Below are 24,537 nucleotides of genomic sequence, written 5' to 3' on the forward strand. Positions count from 1 at the left end.
CTATCTTTGTTTTAACTAAAAAGTAAAAATGTTTATGCATCATAAAATGTTGATTTTTTAGTTTTCAAGTATTGTCGTGAATATCTACCTTAAAATACCTTAAGGTCTCTTATAGGTTTAAGAATAACACTATTGTCAGTAAAGAAATCTTCATTCATAGCAAATTTGATATTAGAAATAAAGAATTCTGATCGTGTATGAACTGTAATATTTCAGTAAACTACAAATACTGAATAGCAAAGAGAGATGGTCAGATTTTGCTTAAAGTGGTCAAACATTTTGACTTCGTCTTATTTTCGACCATTTTTTTGTTGTATACGATAATAGCATTGTCTGGGTTGTCAGATGTAAGACACCAGTCAACTAATGGCTCCTTGAAACAAGCCACCAGCACATATTCGAGAACAAGTTTACGCCCCTCATAATAAAAAGGGGAAAATCTATCCTTTGAACAGTTATTAAATCACGTCCCGAAGAACAAAGATTTAGATTCTAGCCTTCGACAAGAACTTTTCCCTCAAGCTCCAAATTTCGGCTTAGCAGAGGTTTACAGCATTTCAAAATCATTTTCAGGTAAGGCCGTGTACAGTTTACTCGACACTATCACCTTAATATTTGTAAACATTTCCATTATATTCCAATTATTATTGATTTTCCCCATAACGGCCTATTCACAAGGACGCAAGTTAATGTGTAGTCTTTATAGAGGTCACTTTACTTAAAGTGAGTTAGATGTATAAAGGAAAAAAGGCTATGCGAAAAAAAATTCATCGACATATGAAACTGAGAGGAAAAATAATTTAACTCGTATTTTTGTAATTTTTATCCTTGTTTGTTGAGTAATTTATCTATTTATTTATTTATTCATTTATCTAGTCAAGAACTTATCAGGTTTAGTAAAAAACACGGTGGGAAACCTCTTTCTTTATTCTTTCCTAAAATTGATGTTCAAATCTGCTGATTGATTTTGCAAACATTTGACCATGGGGGCTGTCAGACGGTTGGCATCTTTGTTGATGAACCGCCTTGTTCGCTTGCACAGATTTATAGTTTTTACAAGAGGCGGATAACAAGAACTCCCTCTGGGGAAAAGAAACGCCTAACGTACTATGATTTTTAAAGAGATTTTGAGAGGCCGACGATAAGAAAAAAGGAGTTGAATAATAGGCAAAACTTTAAGAATTTTGTAAATAGATTTTGGGTTTTGTCGATTGCTATATTTCTTATTCTCTTGACCGACAATCCTAAGAATATTATAGATATAAATGTCATACAAACATCGTAGATTTGTCAATTTTCAACTTATTTTTCTGGGCTGATAATGAATATCTTTGAAGGGTTACTAAAATTAGTATAGGTCCTCTTCTTGGTGTTGGTATTGGTTTTTCACTCAGTTAATTTTAACTCATTTGTACGGCCGCCATTTTGGCCGTCTAGGAATATCTCTTGTAAAAAAAATTCATTGGAATGATCGTCGATGAAACAACAACAACAACAACAACAACAACAAAGGCAAAAACATAATTACAAACGAATACATTAAAGATGGGAAACTTTTTGTTATTAAAGTTAAGAAGTTTAGCATAGCCAGAAATATGGAACCGACATGCGCAGTAAGGTTCGCTTTCCGAGCAAAATATGGCGTCAGCAAGCATAAAAGAAATGTATGGAGTAAAAATAAAAAGCCCCGAAAGCTTGGAAATAAATATATGTAACTCACCGTCCTCACTCTTCTTTAAATGTTAGTGTAGAAACCTTCAATGAAGCACCAATTTTAGACCGAATTAATTTGTTAATCGTGCGGTTTTAGGAATTTTGAGAAGACGAATTTTGTATCGAAGACTCCATACTGTTCTTCTAAATATAAGAGAGTGTGAGTTCTTTCTCTTGTAATCTTGTATTTCCCACAATTCGAATTCATCGGTCCTCACTCTTGTCTTGTAGCACTGGCATAGACGATCCAAAAGAGCATAAACAATACGAAATATCTGTTAAATCCAACACGGTTTTTCACTTTGAAAAAGGCTATTTTGCACCTTTGCTCTTCCCTTGCCATACCTTAGGAATTTGAGGCGAAACCAAGAAAGGATAAAGAGAAATGAAGTCTCAAAGTTTTTATACTTTCAAGGAACATTCCGTCCGCCATGTTTAAACGAGACCATGAGTCTTTTCGGCCCCAGATGGCCATTGTTCCTGGGAAGGAGTTGATTTGGCGGAATTTTTTCGCGGGATTTTTCAAAACATCTGAAGAAGGCATATATCACAACAAACCAGACAATGAGTTTTCCCAATGAATTTCAAGACAAAAGATACCTAGAAATCAGTGAATCCCCAAACTCTCAGTTAAACTATGTGAAAAAACAAAGAAATCATCATTCAGAAGAAGTGTTTTGCTGGTAAAAAGCTAAAAATCTCTTATTCATCAAACTAAGCAATGTTTCTGACCACCTGACAAGAATAAAAATAATCAACAGCCTTATTCCTGGAAACACTTTCAAACTTCATGAAAAACTTCCAAGTAGAATAAGTAAATTGATTGCAAGAAAATGCTACAATGTAATGCAAGAGGTCAAAACTCTTAACCGAAAAGGCACAAAGAAGGAAAGAGAGAAGTTTCAAGATGACTGTACTATGTTTTCCATACAGTTTGGAGACATTATAAGGGCAAGTGAATGGGAAGAAGAAATCACCACTCTCTCAAGGGAAATTGAAAACTGGAAACTGAAATACAAGAACCTTGAAAATGAAAAGAAAAAATTGTTGAATCACCTACCTGAAAAACTGGACTCCGATGTAATCCAGGGAGAGACAGTAGAAGAAGTCAAAAAGTTGTGGATGGTATGTATGCTAGACTTGGTTTTTTGTATCCTTTATACATACAGGTGTATGCATGTGTTTTAAGAATTAATCAAGTGAGGTAACTGGGTCAACAGCAATGCTTTTTGTCTCATGTGTATTTCATTTGCATGTATCTATTAAAAACAGCCATTACTTCACCAATTAATATTGTGGTATTATAAGGGATGTTATATTTCAATTACATAACTTCTTGGACCCCACCATCGGCTACTGAATATATGAGCAAGGTATTCTATAAAACCATATCATATATCATTTATATAAAATGTAAATCAATACTAATAGTTAAACTTTGTCATTTTTGAAGATACAAAATTGGATAAATGACTTCACTGCCCTTGGTACTAAGAGAAAAGGCTATCACTTTGAAAATGTTACCTGCTACATGCCCGCAGCTGCCTATCATTTAGGAAACATGATGTCCAAGTACAAAAACATCAAGCAGTTTAGTTGCCAAGGTAGTTTTAAAGCAAGTTATGTAATACAACTTTGAAAAGAAACACTTATCTAGGAAATTATATTTATTTCTTGTTTATATGTAGGCGTAGAAAATAACAACCACACAGCAAGACCGTTGTCATCAGAAAGTGCCAACAGCATGATCCACCAGCTGAAGTATTAAAGGCACAGTATCGCATTAAGAAACTCCAACATAGACAGCGTCTACCTAACAAGTACACTAAACTAAAGCTAACATATTGGATGGAGGAGATCCATGACCAACCCCAAACGAAGAAGAAAAGGGCTAAATTCTATACCCCTTTTGACTCGCAACCAAATCATGATCCTGTGCAAAAGTGTAATGGTAAAACCAAGCAAAAGCCAAAAGTAGTTAAGAACAAAAAAGCACCCAAGAAAAAGAAGAGATGATGTTTCTAGGATTTTTCATCACAGGAAAAAAGGAGAAAAAAAACATGATAGGTATTTTTGAATGGGAATTGCATATTAACCATAAAAAAACATGAATGGTTTCGCCGAACAGAAAACCATCATAGTTTATATTGATAACATTCATGATTTATTTTACTTCTTTTCCTGTGATGTATACCCATCTACAGTGTTAATAATTGTTAACTAAGCACCAGTTGCTCTTCTCCTGATTGCAAAAGTAATTTTTTCTTCAAATGCTCTAGGAGTGACTTCAAAACTACCATTGCTTGTTTTGGTATATTCCTTAGTAGAGAATGACAGCAGTGTTCTAACTTTTATGGGGAAGAATATTTTTGTTCCTTGTCCATGGGAATCTATACATTTATCCCAGCTCTCAGGGAAAAATACTGATGGAAAGTCATTTTCGTCCAAAATCTGCCATCCTGCAAAGCTTTCCCTTGAACAAAAACTTAAAGACATCATGCCTGAAGTTTACTGTGACAGGAAGGCTGCTTTTACTTTTTAAGTCTTGCCACTTCATCTAATATGATTTGCTGTGATGGTAATGGACTTTCAAAATACCTGTTGTAATACAATAAATACTATTAATTGTTTTGTTGCTAAAACTCTGTTGTTGTTGTTTTTCTACTCAGAGATTATTGTAAGTAATATATATAAAGTACTCTAAGTCATGCAATTAAGTTTTCGAGATCAAAATTTTTTAAATCAGTTTTAAAATTATAGCCCTATGACGACCATGTGCTTCGGGAGTGAAGTAAACCGGAGTTGTTTATTGTCACTTTTTTGGCTCGTGGTTCAACCATTTCCCAAAAACTCAAATTTAGGATTTAAAATCAAACTTTATTATCTTTAGCTTGATGACAATAATGAAGGGCTATTTCCCAAATGAACTAGAAGAAGCTCGAAGAGTAGTATTAAAGTCAGTCATTGCATTTCAACTTACTTGATGCATTCTGTTGTTATATTTTCTGACGGTTCCCAGGATGCTTCGTATATGGAATAATATTTCCACTTTACCAAATATTCGAGTTGTTTGCCATTGACTTTTCGACTTGATATCAACCTTTCAACCTCATAAAAAGATGTATCACACTTTCTCTTCTTCGAAAGTTCATCGGGCCTAGCTCAGTCGAGTCCGCCATGTTTAAACCCAAATGTACAGATTGATTCGGGTTAAGCGATTAGCCAATCACAATTGTTCAACACAGTGATTTGATTGACCTATGCTAATTTATGCTAATATAGCCGAAAATAAGCTCCGCCTGTTCCGGTTCCATATTTCTGGCTATGGATAAAATTTCCGTTTGTGAGAATGACTGAATCTGCTGAATTTACTGTTAGTAGAAAAAGATTCCATACTTTCTTTAAGATTAGAAAATAATGAAGTAAACTTTCAAATACATTCGAAATCATCTTTCCTCGTTAATACCCCATTTTTGTTATTGAAAATGAAATTAAAAAATGTATAATTCAGCTCGGTTATGACATTTAGAAGGTGTTGTCGAAAAACTAGTCCCAATTAAGTGAAGAAATGAATAGACTAGCCTCAATTATTCCGTACGATTTCTAGAAAAAATAAATTGAAATTTGAGAGCTGGAATTAACGAGAAGTAACCGGGTTTACAAAATAAAAGATAAACTCGAGATAGTACTGATTTGAAGTATGCAATTTTTACGAGTCTTAATTACTGTTTACGTTGCGAAACGTTTAGCAGATCATAGCCGGACGCAGCTGCTTGAAGTGATTACTTCCTTGACTTCAAATCACCACAAAAACACATGCTCAATCAAACGAGGAAATTGTTTTAAAACAACAGATTTTTGTAGTTTGACAAGAAAGTTGAAATATAAACACATGCCTTAATGCTGGTTCAGCCGTTTTACATGTCAAGATTCCCCGTGCCATTTGTTTATATTTCAGAGAAAAAATAATCAGATTTAGCTTATTAGATTGTTCACATTCGGTTTATGTTTGACTTGAGATTCTCTTGGCGATAGGATCAGCGATAAAATTTGAACGTAAAATTATAAAATTTGAACGTGGGTTTTAGAGAGAATTGAAAAGCCGTTTTACTAAGGTTTGGTTTCAAATGGAAACTTTATTCAAAAAACCCGTCTTTGTTAAGTCGAAGAAGCCTTTTTATCCTATTATGATTTGAAGTAGGATAGCAATCAATAATAAGGGTTCAATCTACTTATAGTAATTAGAGAAGAGTAGACTATGAAGTGCCTACCACTTCATTGTGAACAAATTCTTTAGTGTCTTTGGCCTGGCGATTTTCGTGGGACTGTATGCATCTGGTCAACCCTTTTCGTCATTGTAAGCCTTTGTAAACTCGCCTTTCTATCGTCACGCCTTTGAAAGTTTCTCACCAGCCCATTTTAGTGTCTAGTTAACGAGAAAACTAGAAATTGTGACCACTGATTGGTACGTAGTTAGAGACATACACGCCTATGAGAAACCTTTTCCATTAGGGCGCTGTGACCCGCTCATGAAAAAAAAAAAAAAAAACCCGCAACAAAATGAAAAAAGTTCAGGGCAGAATCCGGCGATGCTGAACGAATACACGAACATATATCTGATACTAGTTATTTTATTTTGATTTCGCGTGAAAAAGTTGTATTTTTATTCTCCAATTGTGAGATGCATGTAATCTTACCGCATCCAGTCGTACAGTACATTATCAATGCTGTGAATAACAATAATTTGAACGCGAAGTCATCCTCATACTTAATGATATAATGAAGTAAGGTTGTCGAATCTCATTATGAGAAAAATAAATAAGATTAATAATATCGAAAAAATTTAAGTGGATCAGTATCTGTAGATGTTTTTAACAACTAGGAAGTCAGTAGAGATAAGATGCAGTTTAACTCGAGCTGCAACTAAGGGTATAACTTGATGTAAAACTACAGGTATTAAAAATTAGGGAATACATGCAAATTGGAGGTCATTAGTGCGATAGATATTAATTTTTCAAAAGCAAGCGATGGGAACTTGAACATAAAGCGAATTGACTCTGCGGCTATTCTAGGAAACAATTAAGTTTATTGACACTGTGTTCCACAGTACAGAAGAATCGAAATTTTCACTTGCTTCTATTCGAACAAATGTAGGCGGAGATTAGACCTAGAATAAACTAAGGCATAAAGAACACAAACCTTGGAAGATAAACAAAAGAAGTTAATAGATATTTTCAACATTCCGGTTACAAAAGTGATCTGTTTTAGAAAGACTTTAACAAATCTTCTCCGAGTCACCGAGGGGTAAGACATCTTCAGAAGTTCAAATCTCTACAGCTGTTCCTTCAGTTCGTGGTAGGTATACATGATAGTAAGTCCTTAAATGATCTTTCTTAACTCGTAACATTTACATTTCTGTTTGTATCGAAAAGATAATACAACAAACGACCTTAAAATTACAATTTAAGAAACATTTTCATTTTAACATCACCTTTTTTCAAGAGGTTATATTAGACGAAAGTTGAGATTTGAAAGGTTTTCTAAAGAGTGTCTCAAATCAGTTCTACCGAAAACGACCGCAATTTATGTATCCTCTTTTTTCCCGCGTTTTCAAAGTGGAGATTTCCTTTAAAAAAATGTTCTTGAAAGGCAAGAAAAACCTTCAAAACGCCTTTTCTATGTTTTATAGTGTTTAAGATGTCTTGTTTATAGAATAGACAATGAAGAGGACTGAAACAGCGATGTCTTTCGTTCGCCAGCTATTCAGATAACTAGGAAACAAAATTGTAAAACGTCTGGTACTTGTTTTACAACGTAACTTTATCCTCGACAATATAAAAAGAGAAGATGAGATAAAGAAAGAAAACGTTTGTATTTTACTGAAATTTTATGAATTAACCTACGAAATGATAGACCTTAAGATACAACACGAATCAGTTTGGTTTAGCTTTTTTTTGCCTCATCTTTAGCAAATCCCGGACGAGTCAATTTCTAGTAATTCAACTCAATTCTTTAAAATTTTACTAGTGTTTTGAACAAGCTTGAAATGTTGAATACAAAGCTTTAAAGGGCTAGAATAGAAGAATATTTACCCGTTTTTTACAACAGAGAAGTGAGAATTAAATATTTATTCAATCCATTAAACCCTTCAAAGGGCTGGGTCGTATATGACAAGTAGGTTGTGAAGCTTCCATGCCCACACGCTTCAAGTATGTCTATAGTAGGTGGACAGAGTTAAGAATTGCCGAGCCTACTGGGCGTCACATATGTTTAATATTGGTATTCCAAGAAAAGAAAAAAATATGAATTAAAAAAAAGTAACGACAGATAAGTGTTTCACGATGTCGTGGCTTGGCTGAGTCCTTAACGAGGCTGAATATAATCATAATTTCTAATGTGCGGCCATACACGAATTTTTACACGATGAGCCGAAATCCCCAGTCACTCCAGACGCTAATATTCTTCAAATTCAGTCAAGACAATTTTACCAAGTTTTCGTCAATTGTTTTTAGAATATTTCGTGTTGGAGATTGCTTCTCTGTCAGGCCACCTTCATATCGCGCGCACATCCTTAAGCTCTATTGCAGGTACCACTATGTCAATGCTAAGTCACGTCCAGATAACAGGTAAACATTGCCATTTAGGCTCAGTAGTTGAAAAGATCTATAATAAATTTTCCGTACCTGTTGTACACTTGAATTAAAAAATGCTTTGAGATTCTTATGCGGGTCTGGCTCTTCAGTGGGGCACATGGATTTGAAGTGGATTCTATAACCCTAGCATAATCTTTGATGGGAAGTATATATCAAGGTGTTTGAAAGAGAGTGAGAGTCGGAGGGACAGAAACAGAGAGAGAGAGAGAGAGAGGGGGGGGGGGGGGGGGGGGGGATTTCTGATTTTTTTCTTTGAAATAAAAATGGCAACACATTGTTCCTTCTATTCGCTGAACATAAAAACATGGATACCCATTTAGTGTAATATTTTTCTCCTCTTTAACTGGTTCAATACTATCTGTGGTACGATATTAGACCATGTATAAAGAAAATGTTCTAGTCCAAATTTATCATCATCATCTGGAAGAAATCCAATCAACACCCATTGCATGCTATTGCTTTTAATCTGCAAACATGTGCCATGGTATATCTAACATAGTCCTTTATTAATTCTCATTTAAAGAGTCATTGTTCTAACTAGACTTAAAGTCATCTCACATTTTAAACTATAAGAGGGAATTCTTTTCGTATTTAAGCAGTGAGCACCAAAAACTATTTTCTTGAAGAAAGGCTGTTGTACAAGGCTAAAATCTTTATATTCAGAAATTAAAGTTTAAGTTGTTTGGAAGAGGGGATGACCGATGAAAGTGGAATCAAAGCGTTTACCCAAAGCAAAACTTTTATTCGAAAATGAGGTTTAGGCCTTCATTTGCTTATTTCCCATATATTTTCTATAAAAAAAGCCTGACAAAGCAACATTCTAACACAAATGCAATAAAACATCTTTGTACAATTGAAAATACCGCTTCAAACAGGCATTTTATCATAGTACATCAGTTCTAACTGTTTAAAAAAGGTTTTGAGTGTTAACCCAAAACGAAAATTGGGATCGAAACTCATAAGAAAGTCTAGTTTTTGGCGCTTTTTGCCGTTATTGCTCGTTATTGAAAAAACAATTCCTGTTAAACTATAATATTCAAGTTCCTTGATCTTCTTCACAATCCTATTTTTTAACGAGTTCGAGTATTAAAAAATTAGATCAGATAAGTGAAAATTTGAGAGACAGGTACTTGTGAAAAAAATTGATAATTCAAAACATGACCTCCGTTATTTTTCTCTTATTTAAAAAAAACGTAAATCTATTTTTATCACTCACTAAATTTGCTTATTTTAGTAAGCTTGACCAGGATTTATTTGACGTTTCCTCAGGAAAAGAACTGTTCACATCTGAATGCCTCGTCATGCGATATTCGAGTAATAATTTCAAAGCTTCATAACTTTTAATAATAATCTTTTTCTTTGTTAGGACAGAAATTATTTCAAACCAAAAGTTGCTTGTGGATAACACCTTTTTAACACAACAAAAGAAAATCTAATTTCTCTTGAAAAAAAAAAAAAAATTAAATGAAGACGAAGAACTGTCGAGATAGACATTCGTCTCTCTTACATTGTAAACAAGCTCACGAAATAAAAGAAAAAAACTTATTCGTAATTCTAATAGCTGTTCTACTTATAGCAAAGTTCATAACTATATTCTCTTAATGAAAATTTAATATATTATTTTCCAAATGAGTGATATACAAAGCCTTAAAATGAGTAATGTAATTAAGTGTTGAATGACCTGATACGGCACATGGCGGTGAAGAATGTCCTCCAAGGTTTCTAGAAATATTTGAAAAAGCGGACTCGAACTATTGACAATATGTTATCTCGCTACGAGATCTCCACAGTTTGATACTAGACTAGTTGACTATACAACTAAATAGCGATTATACGACAAAGAAAGATAAAGAAAACTTACAAGCGAGATGAAAGCAGGACTGAAACTTTTGATTCATTTACTCAATTGTCCCAAAGAGTCAGATATCGAAACGGATATACGTAATTATCTCTATCGTTGATTGCAAGACCGTGTTATTAACGTGTTTTATGAACAGTTGTTAAACATTGTTAATTCGTATAGAAAAAACTACGTTAAATTTGCCTATACTTTGAAGCGCGAGAGGCTATGTAGAACATTTAATTTGTGTTTACATTAGTGTTATATATTTTTTCCCTTATTCTTTATTAAAAAATCGAACTCTCATTTATAGAGAAATAGAAACGCATAAAGAACGAGCAGACAGAGAGAAAGAGAGTGAGAGTGAATAGAAGAAAGAAAGAAATTGATTTTATTTTTCAAAAAGGAATTTCTGGTTTTCCTTTCGCGATCGGCTATTGAACGTTTCCCCCATTTTAAATAGTCAGGGCCAATTATCCCAGTATGTAGCATAAAAAAACTCACGTCAATGCAGGAATTCACTATCCCAAATAACATAAAATGTCTTTGAAATTTTTATGTAAATAGAAATAGATAACAATGTGAGTTTAAAACTACCCGATATTTTTGGTCGTGCTCGCTGACCACATGTAGCTAGAAACTAGTGTCTAGAATGAAAAAGAGACTTCATTTGTTTAAGACAATAGTGCGTAAGTGCGTCAGAACAGGTGATGACCCGACGTACCAGGTACATACTAAGAAAAGGAAAAAAATACATTAAAATCACTGTGTGTTTTATGATATTAAACTGTAATAAAAATATGGCATGTTTGAATACAATTCGACTCGTCTGGAAACACTTTTTTTAGTCTATTTTTAAGTGGTGATAAAATAACTGATTTTTTTCTTGACCTTATGAACCATACAAGAAAGAGAAAATTGGAAACTTTATTATGAGCTATGCGTGATATTAATTTCTGTAAACATAGGCATCTTGAAATATAATTTGCAACAAATTTCATTTTATGAAGATGTTTGTTTTGGCTAACCGCTTAATATAAACGGCAAAAACTTGGAAATATGACATTAAAATGAAATAAGAAAAATTTTAAAACAGAGCGTGAGAGCTGGCTATTTTTTATAATTTAAAGAATTGATGAAAGTTGAAGAATCTAGACAATTTTCTGATGACAGGCTGTCAGTTTTTTAATTCTTGAAAGAGGAGGGCGCTGCGTTCTTTCTCATCCGGGTGCTGTCCCGCAAAGCTGGTTTCATAAACTCTTAAATAATGTAAAGAAAACTCAAGCATTTGATATTTTATTAAGACAACTGCTTTGTAGCAAGTCCAGTTCACAAGCCCTGCCTTTCACAGCTTGTCGGCACTTGTTAAGCGCAGAGGGGTGCCCAAAAGGCCCCAAAAACCCGAAAGTTCAATACTCATTGAGGATATGAACTAATACTCATAAAAATGAAATATTAAAAACTCCGCGAATCACTAAAAGTGTTGTTTAGAAAGATAGCGGTAAGCCAAACGAAATCTTCTTTATATTCGACGCTTCGCACAACACTGTATTCAAAGAAAAACATTGTAAATTGTAAAGGGATTATTCAATTGATATTGCAATTACGATGCTGATTTTGTCCCTTGGTTGATCTAACAATCACAGTAGAAACGTATAGATATCCGAATAACACAAATAGAACGTGGTTTTAAAAAACATCACTGTTATATTGAGTCAATACATCAATAGAATCCTACCAGGGTAGCTTTGTATTTCAATAGATCTATTCACGTCTGCAATTATCTTGAGTTTCTCTAAGTCAGCTCCATGGGTTATATTAGGTTGGATGTATAGGAATATATAGGCTTATCTATGCGTGTATGGTTGTCAAACTTGTCGTGTGTTATGGTTGTATGATTCGGGATTTCGTTCACCAGTCCTGTCGTCGCGTCCACGTTGTTTCTTAATTTAATTACAGCTATTGTATGGGAGGTTTTGAAGTTACCGACAGACCGCCTTCGCGCGAAGATTTCAGAGTCCACGTGTCCGGAGACTACCAAGAAAAAAAGTGGAGTTTTTTTTTCATTTCCTCGATATATTTTTTGGTTTTATTGCTCTTGTATGTTCTAGAGTTTATTACAGAGTTTTAAAGTGCTGGAGGCAATTTTAAGCCTGATTATCCTTATTAAGGGTTACAATGGCATTAGAAGGACTTAGGAAACTTAAAAAAAACACTAATAATGTCGGCTTAAGGTTCAGTGATTAGATTTTTACGCCGAAGACCGTTACACTCTTAAACCAATGCGAAGAAAATGATTTTCACGACGTCGGGTTGAAGATGGTGCGCCTCGCTTCTCCGCTTGGCTCTGTTTACTTATTAAGTTAGTACTGGTAATCGTCAAGTAAACAATGGTTTCTGTAAACAAATGCATTAATACACTGAATGCGCTAAGTCAATAAACGCTTAATACAAAGTGTACACTTTAAGAAAGATGTGAAGATTTGTAACGACCTTTTGGCTCCTCTTCCTGAGATATTTCGAGTTGTAAGACCCATCGTGTTTGGTCCTTTTGAATTGAAGAGTCTTCAATGATAAAACAACACAAGCCCGCGATCCTTATCGCATTTAGTCAGGTCGTAGTTTTACTTTGCCGACCGCCGCATTCACAGAACAACATCTTCAGTCTCACTCAACACACAAACTCAACTGGCTTTGGCTAAAATCAACTCAGGACAAAGGGCGAAAGCTTTGAATGCATGTGCGAGTTTCTCGGCCTTTCCCGGCATCAATACTGTCAAAATATTGTCAAGAGGGGGGCGTTGCAGTACAATTTACACTCCAAATGGAACAACCGAGTAATCCGAGCGTCACGAAGAAACGTTCTGAGAATGTTCATAATTAGCCTGTCGGTGTCAACTCCCGGAGGCAGGTTTGACCTCACAAATCGGTTCTTTGTTTGCTTGTTTCGGCACAGGACCCAACAAAGAATACGAGATTGATTTTAGAGGCTCGCAGCTGCTCTGCTTATCTGTGTCTTTATATTGTAGGTGTGTTTTATTGTGAGCGAACAACTCGATCAACCTCGGTCGGGTCTTGTCAATCAATCAATAGCGGCACATCAAACGATAGCTAATTAAATCTATCAGTTTTGAAGTCTGTCGATAATTTTCGAAACCACGCCTGAGTTGAGTTGCTATTCTTGCGTGTTCTCTGTGCTCACACAGTGGAACTTGAGTATTAACCGAGTAAGGAATAGCAGTAGTAGTGCCAGAAGATACCAACTCTAGGCTTTCTTTCTTTGTACTAAATTACACCCGACTTCGATAAGAAAAAGGTTAATTGAACATCCGAACATTCATTTTGGAACTCCGTCAAAGGAACAAGGAACTACGGTCTGTAAGGTAAAATTCAAACTATTCAACACTTGACTTAGTTTAGATATTCAAAATATCATAAGCGTTTGCAATGGTTGTAATGATCTTGAGTCCAACCTCAAAATTTCTTTATATTTGTTCTTTATTCTTTAAAATGCGCACAGCTAACCGCGCACGAGGGCGGACAGGCAAATAAACTCCCTACGACCCATATACAGCTATAGTTACAGGTCTAGATGTCTTTTTCCCCGGCAAATAAGACAATATTATACTAGAGGGAAGATTGGTGAAATTAGCTCGCTGACAATACCAAGTGCTATTCCATCTTGTGTAATTATAAAATACAACGATGTTAAACCCTTTCACAGCGGGTCAGCTTTCACCATTTACAGGGTCTCAAAATACACTTTGTTTAGCCTCATAAAAAGACCTCAAAACTTAACTGTGACGTCCTGGGGAGTTTTAAGTTATTATAATTAGAAATACAAACGACTCCCATCATGTTTTTTTCAAATCATAAGATCCATGACATCTATTCCATAGGGACCATAGACACTCTACTCTTAGACCTATAGAAATAGTCAAACAATTGGACTTATAGCGTTAAGCTGAAGAATAAGCCGATCACTATCATCAATAGGAATCGATTGCACAAGTAACTCTTGTGATTTCATAGCACAATCGTCCCCCCTCAGTAGATTTTTGGACTTCGAACATCAGAAATTCATGTAAGGTAATTGTTAGGCGTGAGGTTGGTCCTTGTTTATTTGTACCATATACCGGTATCATTGTTCTTTATTCTTGTGGTTTCGTATTGCGGCTCTTTAGAGCACCACGGTTGAGTTATCTTGTCGGTGTCGTTGGGAGCTTTGCTTAAGAGCTGAAGATTTGATGGTTGACGGACGAACTATTGGAAGCCATCCCATCAGCCGCCCCTAAGCAGGTCCATCAACGCCCCCCTATACTCCAACTACCACCCACTTTTTGGATCTTATTACCAGAACCAGGTCACATATGGTTTTGTCATCGAGCGTACGTGTGAGTCCCTAGACCATTTCAAACGGACATACCTCGCCATTGTATGGCTGTGTGCTTTCTATTTCGGAAAGATTAGACCAAAGTCTCAGGTAATTAGGACTTCCGTAAGCAATCGAGAAGTGTGAAGTGTAAAAAGCTGAGAGTGCATACTTAAGACGAAAAGGGACAATTGTTAAAGTCAGAGGATGTATTACACGGCTTTTCCACAGGTGCTAATCGTAAGCTCTTCGTGTAAATGTCTGGATTTTGGTCTTCGCGAGAGCGGAGTCGGTCACTAGCAATAGATCAATCGTATTGTTCGTATAGATTGGTTAGAATAATAGTACCATTTGAAGAAACTTATTATATGTCAACAAATCCGTATCATTCAATCATGTTTGTCAAGGGGGCCTATATAACGCTGTTGATTGGCTTAGATCGAGCTGGCGGCATCCTAAAAGAAGTCCTTCACCGCAAACTTGACTGAATCTATAGTTTCTGTGCATCTTTAGTGGCGCAGTTATTCTGGAATTTACCTTAAGTGAACGAAGCAAGCGCTGAGAGTAAATGTCTTTCTGATCTGTGAATGACTCGTGAATTTAAGGTGACAAGATAGTGGCCTTCGTTTTGCTAAAGAATATTTGATTAGATTTGATTACAATCCTAAGCTGGTTTACTGTCTCTTACTAATATGTTTCTCTGTCGTTTGTATATTAGAATCTATCGGCCAATTCCACTGCAGCGACACTCATAATGTTGGCTTCAAACTGTAGTCCAATTGGTAAACAAAGTCCACCGCTCTTGAGCGACATTGGCAAGGGATTCTATCCTTGGAAACCAAGATCTCCATATGAAAACGTCTCGCTTGCGAGAAGTCGTCTGTCTGAGGCTAACCTCCGAGGAATGAGTTCAGCTTTCGCTTCCACTCCTGATGCAACTCAAGGCGATCGACAGAACGCTGAACTTCTTTATTCAGGCTGTAATCTTTCTAGTAGTCGTAGCTCGGCTTCAGATCACGTAGCAGCAGCGGTAAGCCGCATCCATCCTGCTGTGGAACCCGTATACACGCGAATGACTCACTCATACCACAGCAATCCTTGGTATAAACAGTCCTTAGAGCACCAAACACATCATCAACAACCCAGACAAGGGTTCTGGGAAGTTCATGGCAATCCAGCCTGGCTTGACGCTTCAAATTCACCAGCCTCGTTTCATTCAACTTTAAACCATTTTCCTAGCCTAGCGCACGAGCTTACATCTGGGACTGTTCCTCATCCAATTTCAGCGATGCCATCAGTGACAGTAGCCAACCATCCTCATTTCTTCCCATCGCCATCGTATTTAACCGGAGAACCTTTAAAGTCTGCTATCCCTACGTATATAGAACCAGCTTACTTCCCTGCTGCTGCTGCTTATTTGCAGTCAGCTCAGAACCTCGTCCCTCGAACTACTCGCCGTTACACTGGTAGAGCTACTTGCGACTGTCCGAATTGTCAAGAAAACGAACGACTAAGCGCAACGGGGGCGCCGTTTCGGAAGAAATCTCAGCATGTCTGCCATATACCTGGATGTGGTAAAGTCTATGGTAAAACATCGCATCTCAAAGCACATCTAAGATGGCATACAGGGGAACGACCCTTTGTTTGCAACTGGCTATTCTGTGGGAAGAGATTTACTCGCTCAGATGAGCTTCAAAGACATCTTCGTACTCATACAGGAGAAAAAAGGTTTGCTTGTCCTACTTGTAATAAAAGGTTTATGCGCAGTGACCATCTATCGAAGCACGTAAAAACTCATAATACTACCAATACTAGCAAAAAAGGGGACAATGAAAAGACCGAGGATGACAAAGAACATAGCGAGGAATCAGGCAGTGTAACAGAAGAAATGATTGGAGTGGTTTAATAATCAAGTCCCGAGAAATAACTTCAAAAATGTCGTTCAGTATATTCCAAGTCTACATGAACACCACTTCAGAAAACTTGGAATACAGAATTCTAATTCCAGCGATAAAGGTTGAAAGCCCTTTTACATCAGTCGAACTGTGCTAAGGCATAAGAAATCTGATTTAAATGCAGTGTATTCATTTAAAAAGAGACATTTTCCCAAGACATATTATGATTCATTTTCTCAAACAATGAGGTTCTTAAAAATTATTGAAAATCAATGAACATAATTTCAATGTTTTTGGGTGTACATAAGTGGTAGAAAGCAAAGCTTTTCTTTGTCAAAATTTAAATTTCAAATACAAGTTTTCTGTGAAAGATTCATATTTATTACAATATTATAAACAATTATTTAATATAGAGAGAGATCACAGACCTATACAGACAGAACTTGAAAGATGAATAGAATATCTTTCCAATCTTTGGAGTTGTACTGACTAGGCAAAAAAAAAAAAAAAAAATGTACAAAAAACAACAGAAACCATGATATTGGCTGCTCAACGAATAAAATATTAAGAATTAAAGTGCTTTAAAATCAAAGTAGCAGCTTATCTATAGCGTTAGAAGTTAAGTTCTGTCCTTTTTTGAGTAAGAAGAATGACACCAACTGAGTTATACAGAGATTACAAGCTTCTCTCAGCATGATACGGTTTGCATGAGCTCCACAGCAAATAAGTTTATCTTTCTTCAAAGACCTAATTTTATCCTCATCCTTCTTATATTGAGCCCTTTATCCTTAAGGGCTTCCTAATTTTATGATTTTGTAATTCGAGGATGCCAAAGTGAATACCTTTACGTTTGTGAGAAAGCCTTTCTTGTTTTGATAGACGAAGTTCTGCCTAAAAAGAACCTACGTTTTTACAACAAAAGCTGCACGCAAATATAACTTTGTATATTTAGCTTCATAGCTTTGATCCATTTATTGCCATTTTTGCTGTATTTGGCGGTAGTGATATTTGAAGGACTTGGAATACTATTCAATAAAGATCCATTGTTTAGATCAAATATGAGAACATGAAAAGATGTTCAAAATGCTTAGGAGATGGCAAGTATGAAATTCAAAGATCATTTCTATAATGAACGTTACTTTTCATTTGCTAAAGGGATTGCCAACATGTTAGTGTGAAGTAATATAAAACAAATATTTACTAAAAGATTTCTTAGTGGGGAAATTTACTTTTTGATTAACAAACCAGAAACGAACTATCTTTTTCTTAAGTGAGTGAAAATGCTAGACTTGGAAGCCGGGATTGGATACAATTTCTCAGTGTAGTAGCTAGTTAGGATTCACTTCCAAGTTGAGCATTGTCGGCTCTGCCAAACAGCCTTTGATAGGACTTGTTTGAAAGCAATTTTGATAAAGAAATACTGTATTGCCTTAAGTCTTAGTCGGTAAAATGGTCGGACACAAATATTTTATCTCGGGTTATTTTCCCATAGACAAATTCTCTGTGAGGTTACCGACAAAATGTCATGCAAATAACTAGGAATAATGTCAATGGAGTTGTCTTGTGGTGCCCACTTCATCCAACCATTAAACTTCCTAAACACACTTTATCACACTGTATTCTATAAAATGAAAACAATTGCTAATTCTATTGTCCCAAGCGAGTATACACCTTATTCCCGACACAGAAAAGTCTCTACTCAAACTTTGCTGAACGCAACGTAAACAACGAAGAATACAGCAAAAGATCAAATTTCGTTTTCGCCCTAGGCGATGGGGCTAGGCCCATCATTTACAATAAACATGATCAAAGAATACTATCATAAAATTGCGAGCTTGAAGTCAGCAAAAACCGGAAAACACGGAAAAAACTCTCAACACCTCTAAGTCGCCGCTGGCAGCCGGTTTCTAAGAAAGCCCCCTTAATTCAATCTAGATTCTCTACAAGGTAATCATCATTCTGAATACAAACACGTTTTTTAGGAGCAAAGACAAATTTAATTCGTAAGCCCTTGGGAATAGTATTTAATCTTGGATCATGGAATAGAGCTATTTATTCGTTAACAACGCGATGGACTCATATTATTGTCGCTCATGAACCAATTCTTAACAAAATGCCGAGCAAATGTAGGAAATGTCCTTTTCTGAAACCCCTAAAATAACCTGCTATGATTTGGTGATTATAAACACGATAGTAGGCATGTTATAAGCAGCTAAAACTCCTTTGTTTTTTAAAAATATTGCAGCATTGTTTGGAAAATTTTAACTTGCTTAACTTTTTTCGTGGTTTCAAAGGAATTTTGTAGAATTTTTGGGGGGATATTTGAGTTTTTAGCCGCAAACAATATCACATGCCGGGTTTCCTAGCGTGGCCTAGTCGTCCAATACTGGTAAATCCAAGACAGACTGGGCTCTACTAATAATAATGTGACCCAACACGGTAAAACTACTAAGACACGATGATAACAGGCAAAATCAATAACTTATTACGAACAAGTGTGCGTTCGGCCCACTGTGTGTTCAAGACAACCCTTTCCCCCGACACGCGAATCTAAACGTCTAGCCTTTCATGTACTCTTTCTGATCTCATTCGAATCTAATTCCACTAGCAAGCCAACGGAGTGGTATTCTCCCGCGGTTAATTGCTAATAGTTTTTCCATAAGCTGATGGTTATGATACAGGTGTTACGGGATTCTGCCTTAGACATGAGTCAGTCATGATCAGCTAATGGAGCGGCGCCTCTCGTTGGCTTTTCGTCCTCCCCATTCTCAGCAGGGATTCCACCTCGTTGTCTCCTCACTTCTTTGTTAGCCACCATCCTTTTCCCTCCTCCACGAAATGTACCGTGAACTCTAAAACAAATTGTTAAAGAATCTCATAAAGTGAACACATTAGTACAAAGATTAGCGGGCAACCTTTGACTTTGACAATAAAACCGTAGGCATAAAGGAAATTGAGATATGATAGAATGGGCTAGGCCCTTTACGCTCAACCGAGAGAATACGCTTGATTTGTGGACATAAATAATCAATATTCTCTTAGAAGGACGCTCTTTCAAATAGATAAGTGTAAAAAGTAGCTATAAAAATTAGCGGCAAAGCCACGATATGGTTGGTACGCATTTGATTTTAGGAACTAGCTTTGTAAGTATCATGATGTCTTGCAGTAATCTAGCTTCCTACACAAACGCAAACTTATAGAGTTTTTTCCCTAATGCGTCGTATGCGAGCTTCTACAAATCTCTTGGTGATCTAAAAATCCATTATACACCGTTGGAAAGACACAACATACATTTCAGAGGCTGACGATTTGCAAAAACATAGCGGCAACATCAAAGACAAAACCACAGATAAAACACATCCCATAAACCATGTTGTACTCAGACAAAGAAAGAACATTAGCGATGAAAAGAAATCACGAATGTCCTGCAATTACCTCCATTTCACTGTACTTTCTCGTAAGACTCTATAAAAAGACGAAATTTGTATCGGATTAATAACCAAAGAGGTCTTATTAAGAAGAGATTTCGTGTATGTGTGGTTTCCTCGTCGGTGAGCAAATGAGTCTAGGGTCGAAAGGTTTTCACGAATATACCTAATGCTATTTCCATTAAAAACCATCTATCGTGTAACCTCTGTTAGATCCTGTTAGCATTGCTTGCTTTGATTATATTACTAGTTCTGGTTTATTATTAGCTAGGCTGTATAAACACAGTAATGTTTCCATGCCTTATTAGAGTTAAGTGATAAGGGTTGGTACAGGTGTCTAATGAAACGAGCTCACGAGAGTGCAATAACTGTTTAAAAGTGACAAATCGATGGCATTATATCGGTGGTTCGTCTTGCTTGACTGAAATAAATAAAAAAAGATGGGAAAAAAGCTTCCGGTTTTTTTAGTGAAAAAAAAACCAACAAAAAAACAGTTGATCTACTTCGTTGAACAATGAGCTGAAAGCAAAATAAATGGGAGACTCTTCCCTTCCTAAATACCTGTGTAATACACACCAAATCTCTAAAATGACTTTGACAAGTTTTGAAGATATAAAAACACAGATGTTTTACTGATATTTTTGTAAAAAAAAAAAAAGTTCTAGAATACGTAATATAATAAGACTTTTTAACATGTTTGAAGCTAAATTAATGGCTACTGGTTTACTGTTTATTTTTCAACAAAAATAGCGCACAAATATATATGTATATATATCGCTAAATTAAGTTATACATATATATATTTATATATATTCCAAGGGGTTCATATTTATAATAGGCTTGGTTGAGTTGTAAGACCAACACTAAACAAAGAGGCGACAATCTCCCCTGTAGTTTCATCTTTCATACTGAAGGTACCAAGAAATATCCTTGGTTTTCCATTGATGACACTTTCTATTGATGTGGTCAACTGTTTCTCAGTCTCCACCGCTATGCCCACCACCGTTTCTTGTTCGTACACGATTCTCATTTGTCAATCATTTCATATTTTCTTCGTACCGCAGGGAGGACGTCTTGGTTTTCGTCGCGTATCGTTTTGGTTTTCCTGTTGTTGAAATCTTCAGGTATATTTAAATTTAAGGCAATTAGAGCTTCGATCTCTTCTTTCTGCTTTATTATCCATTCCGAGGTTGCTGAGGAAAAACACTGGGTTGAGTTGCAGTGCAATGTGGGGCTGTTTACTGGGACACATTTCCAAGATGGCGTATACTACGTCACCTAAACCAGTCCCATAATGCACTGCAATGCCAACTCGACCCAAGTTTTTCTCGACCTCGGAATGGCTGATTTAACCATTTCAGTCTATTCTTTATGTATTTTATAGCTTTTCTCTTGCTTGTGAATTCAAACTGCTCTGTTCCTTCCCACCTCGAGGTTTTTTATTTAGTTAATGCGACTACATCAGTGAATTTCAGTTGCAGAGCGACTTACAAAACTGATTTCAGTCGGTCTTAAGTGAATACACACAACCACTAAAGACTAAAAACATAAACTAATGAAATAAGAGATTGAGTCATAAATTAAGGGGTTTCGTACTGGGATTAGCAAGATTAAACTAGTTGCTCGAAGTTTTTGAATTCGGGAAGATTAGAATAGCAATAATCTGATGGAACTAACGAGGAATGAATTGAAAAAAAAGCCTGTATCAAGTCTTATCTGTCTTACTTTATTCTTAAGTGACTTAAGTAACCTTTAGAGAGGATATTTTTTACTTATCAGAGAACAGTGATAAAGATATCGAAGGATATTTGAATTAAAATTTAATCTAGTATTAGTTTTATTCACGAGTTCGCGATAAGTTTCTCGCTCCTTTGCTTAGTGTATCAACTTTTCCCTCTGCCTTTAATAGTACGGCTTCCCGGCTTCACCATTGATCTCATTCTTTCTTTTCTCCTAGAGTTTTTCTTTTCCGTCTTCTTTGTCTCTTTGTCATTTAATCTAAATGAAACTCCACTTTGTCATATTGTTTAACAAGTTTGTAAAATTACCGTCCTAAATGAATTGAATGAATATAGGAAATAAACATAGAATGAAAACATCAAAACCATGGACTTCCACAAGTACACGCTAAGAAAATAATTGACCAATGCTATTCATACGTTTAAAAGACTAAAAATGGTAAAGGTAACCGCGAACAGTTTATTCAGTTTATCATCTTCTAATACAGGTGAACTGACAAAAAGGACTTGAAATGAAAAGATCCAGATAAAATCTTATTTTTCAATATTTTAAAGTAAATACAATACGTATTGTATTTCGGTTATTGATCAATATTTGTCTATCTGTTTGCTCTTTTAACGCAGTCAGAAAAAAATAGCGAAGCTAAATGCATTCAGGTTTCCTTCCTTAGTTGAAGTCTAGCAAGTTTTCCATAAATTTTAATTTATTATATTCTTTCCTACAAAAGACGCAAAGTGTGACTCATATATTGATTGTGTAGCCTCTGTGACTAAAGACGTTCTTGATGACACGCAAAATAACATAACTTGGAATGAGTTCGAAAACATTGGTGGGGAAGTCGAGTTCTGGTGCACGTTTTACGACAAAAATAGACTAATTTCAAGAATTTTTAAAACTATCAATTTTGATTGACGTTCATTTACTTAGAAATCGTGTTTTCACTTTTGAACTCAATGTCTCGTCGGCCTCGAGTACAACTGAGGACGGTCGGCTTGGCTGTAGTGGATTAGAAAGACCAACTGATAACCTCTAGTCAGTAATTCTTCTTATCCGATAACCACTCGACTATGAATGTCAACAGAGGCTTGTCACCCTGGCTGACTAATTTATAGCTTGTCTGATATGCTCGGTGCGCATATGGAAAACCCATCTAAAATCTCGTTAAAGACGAGTGCCTGCAGAAGTGGAGAGCAAGAAGGAGGCCGAAGCGGAGAAGAAGAAGAGGAAGAGGAAGGAGAAGAAGCGGAAGGGGGGGAAGAAGAAGAAGAAGAAGAAGAAGAAGAAGAAGAAGAAGAAGAAGAAGAAGAAGAAGAAGAAGAAGAAGAAGAAAGAATAAAAATAACAAAAGGAATACAAAGAAATATTAAAAATAGCAAAAAGAATAAAAAGAAGAAGAACAAGAAGAACAAGAACAAGAAGAACAAGAAGTAGAACGAGAAGAACAAGAACAAGAACAAGAATAAAGATTAAAAGTTACAAAAAGAAGAAAAGGAGAAGAAGAAAACAAGAACAAGAAGAATTAAATGAAGAACAAGAAGAAAACGAACAAAATTAAGCTGTGTGAAAAAAACTAACCGCTTTTGATTTTCATTGACCAAAGAATGTCTATATTTTATTCTAACTTCATCCCAACCTTTAACAATGATCACCTAGACATTGAAAAACATAGTTCAATTTAGCTCGTGGGTTTTGATGCCAACCAAAGAGATCTGTTTTAGTTCCAGTTAACCCTGACGGGGAAGCTCGATACAACAATGAACAATTAATTACCAGAAGTGATCATATTGTTTTCATGCTGATTTGATAAAGGAAAGCTGTGCTGGTTAATACTTCGACAGAGAAGCAAGGCAAATCTTCTCCCAGTTTTTATTTATTATTATACTTTTTTTTTTTTTTTTTTGCGTTTTTTTTTTTTTTTTCACGTGACAATCAAGGAAATTTCCGTAGACGGTAAATCGTGATAGGGGTAATGTTTTCTCATTTAAAACTCATGAAACATTCCCTGGAGTATTATTTCTTTGTTCACAGCTTCCTAGTTTTACGTTAATAAATTCATTTAAATTCTACGCAAAAAAAAAAAAAAAAAAAAAAAAAAAAAAAAAAAAAAAAAAAAAAGAGAAGGCTTCAGTCTTAAAAGAATTTAATTTGATCACTCTTGTCTATTAAGACGCGAGCAAGGAAAAAAGCTACGTATTTTTTTAAGCTGAAGCTGAGTCGATAGTACTTCCTAAAGATTAATTTGTGTATCACGTGACGTGGTCGATATAGGAACAAACAACACCCAAAGTCACGTGATTAAGAACACAAGACTTTGAACATTTGTTCATCTCATTGACACTAACCTTACTCTAAATTATAATGAAATGTTAAATACACAAACGACTGGCATTCCATTTAGCTGTGATAGACTATAAAAACACCATTACCGAGGCAAGCACGCCATCAGACAACATGCTGTGACTATCAGCTGATAATCGGTCAATACCTTGATTAATTTCAGAAGATTTTCAAATAATGTCTAACCTATTGACATAATGGCTTATTCACTGCGGGATAGATTGGTTTTTTTCTTTTTAAATTGCGTGTCCAAGCGTGTGTTTAACTGACTTCTGTTGGGTGTCGACTTATTTCAGTTTTCTTCAGTTTATTTTCGTTTTCATTTCGTTAGGAAGCAGACTTGAAGGGTTAGAGAGTAATTTGTTTTCTTATAGCTGACTTAAATTTCAGTCACTTTATTCTACCAATTCATCTATCTCTTAGTATTGATATCAGTTTAGTTAGCTGGATAGAAACTAAAGGAAGAAAACTGAACATTTATTTCGCGAAAGGAGTTTTTCTTTATACTTTTTCCAAAATGTTTTCATTGGAACATAGTTCCATGACGAGAACTTTGAAG

At 35.6% G+C, this 24,537-nt stretch overlaps 2 protein-coding genes and 1 long non-coding RNA gene across 8 annotated transcripts in view; 2 read left to right on the forward strand and 1 right to left on the reverse strand.

Moving 5' to 3' along the window:
* The window catches only part of LOC116289099 (uncharacterized), a 13,975-nt gene extending 8,941 nt beyond the window's left edge, over nucleotides 1-5,034 (reverse strand). For both annotated transcript variants that reach the window (XR_016121516.1, XR_016121515.1), the window contains exons 1-2: nucleotides 4,694-5,034; nucleotides 1,721-4,311 (exon numbers count right to left, since the gene is read on the reverse strand). This is a non-coding gene — a long non-coding RNA (uncharacterized LOC116289099). The remainder of the gene's footprint in view (nucleotides 1-1,720; nucleotides 4,312-4,693) is intronic.
* Nucleotides 471-18,077, forward strand: LOC116297918 (transcription factor Sp9). 5 transcript variants are annotated; one of them, XM_089038771.1, is made up of 2 exons: nucleotides 471-573; nucleotides 15,297-18,077. In XM_089038771.1, exon 2 carries the CDS (start codon nucleotides 15,333-15,335, stop codon nucleotides 16,482-16,484), a length of 1,152 nt encoding a protein of 383 aa, XP_088894897.1. In that variant the 5' UTR covers nucleotides 471-573; nucleotides 15,297-15,332; the 3' UTR covers nucleotides 16,485-18,077. The 5 variants fall into 5 exon arrangements, with proteins under 5 accessions (XP_088894897.1, XP_031562101.2, XP_031562100.2 ...); XM_031706241.2 differs by lacking the exon at nucleotides 471-573 and adding an exon at nucleotides 6,874-7,068; XM_031706240.2 differs by lacking the exon at nucleotides 471-573 and adding an exon at nucleotides 13,314-13,589.
* On the forward strand, nucleotides 2,560-4,355 carry LOC148905768 (uncharacterized). The gene is made up of 3 exons (XM_089038772.1): nucleotides 2,560-2,838; nucleotides 3,167-3,317; nucleotides 3,402-4,355. Exons 1-3 carry the CDS (start codon nucleotides 2,560-2,562, stop codon nucleotides 3,479-3,481), a joined length of 510 nt encoding a protein of 169 aa, XP_088894898.1. The 3' UTR covers nucleotides 3,482-4,355.
* Nucleotides 18,078-24,537: the final 6,460 nt, after the last annotated feature.

Source organism: Actinia tenebrosa, unplaced genomic scaffold (assembly GCF_029948245.1).
Source record: "Actinia tenebrosa isolate PJP-AT-01 unplaced genomic scaffold, QUT_ActTen_1.0 PGA_scaffold6__47_contigs__length_16458017, whole genome shotgun sequence".
Lineage (NCBI taxonomy): Eukaryota > Metazoa > Cnidaria > Anthozoa > Actiniaria > Actiniidae > Actinia > Actinia tenebrosa.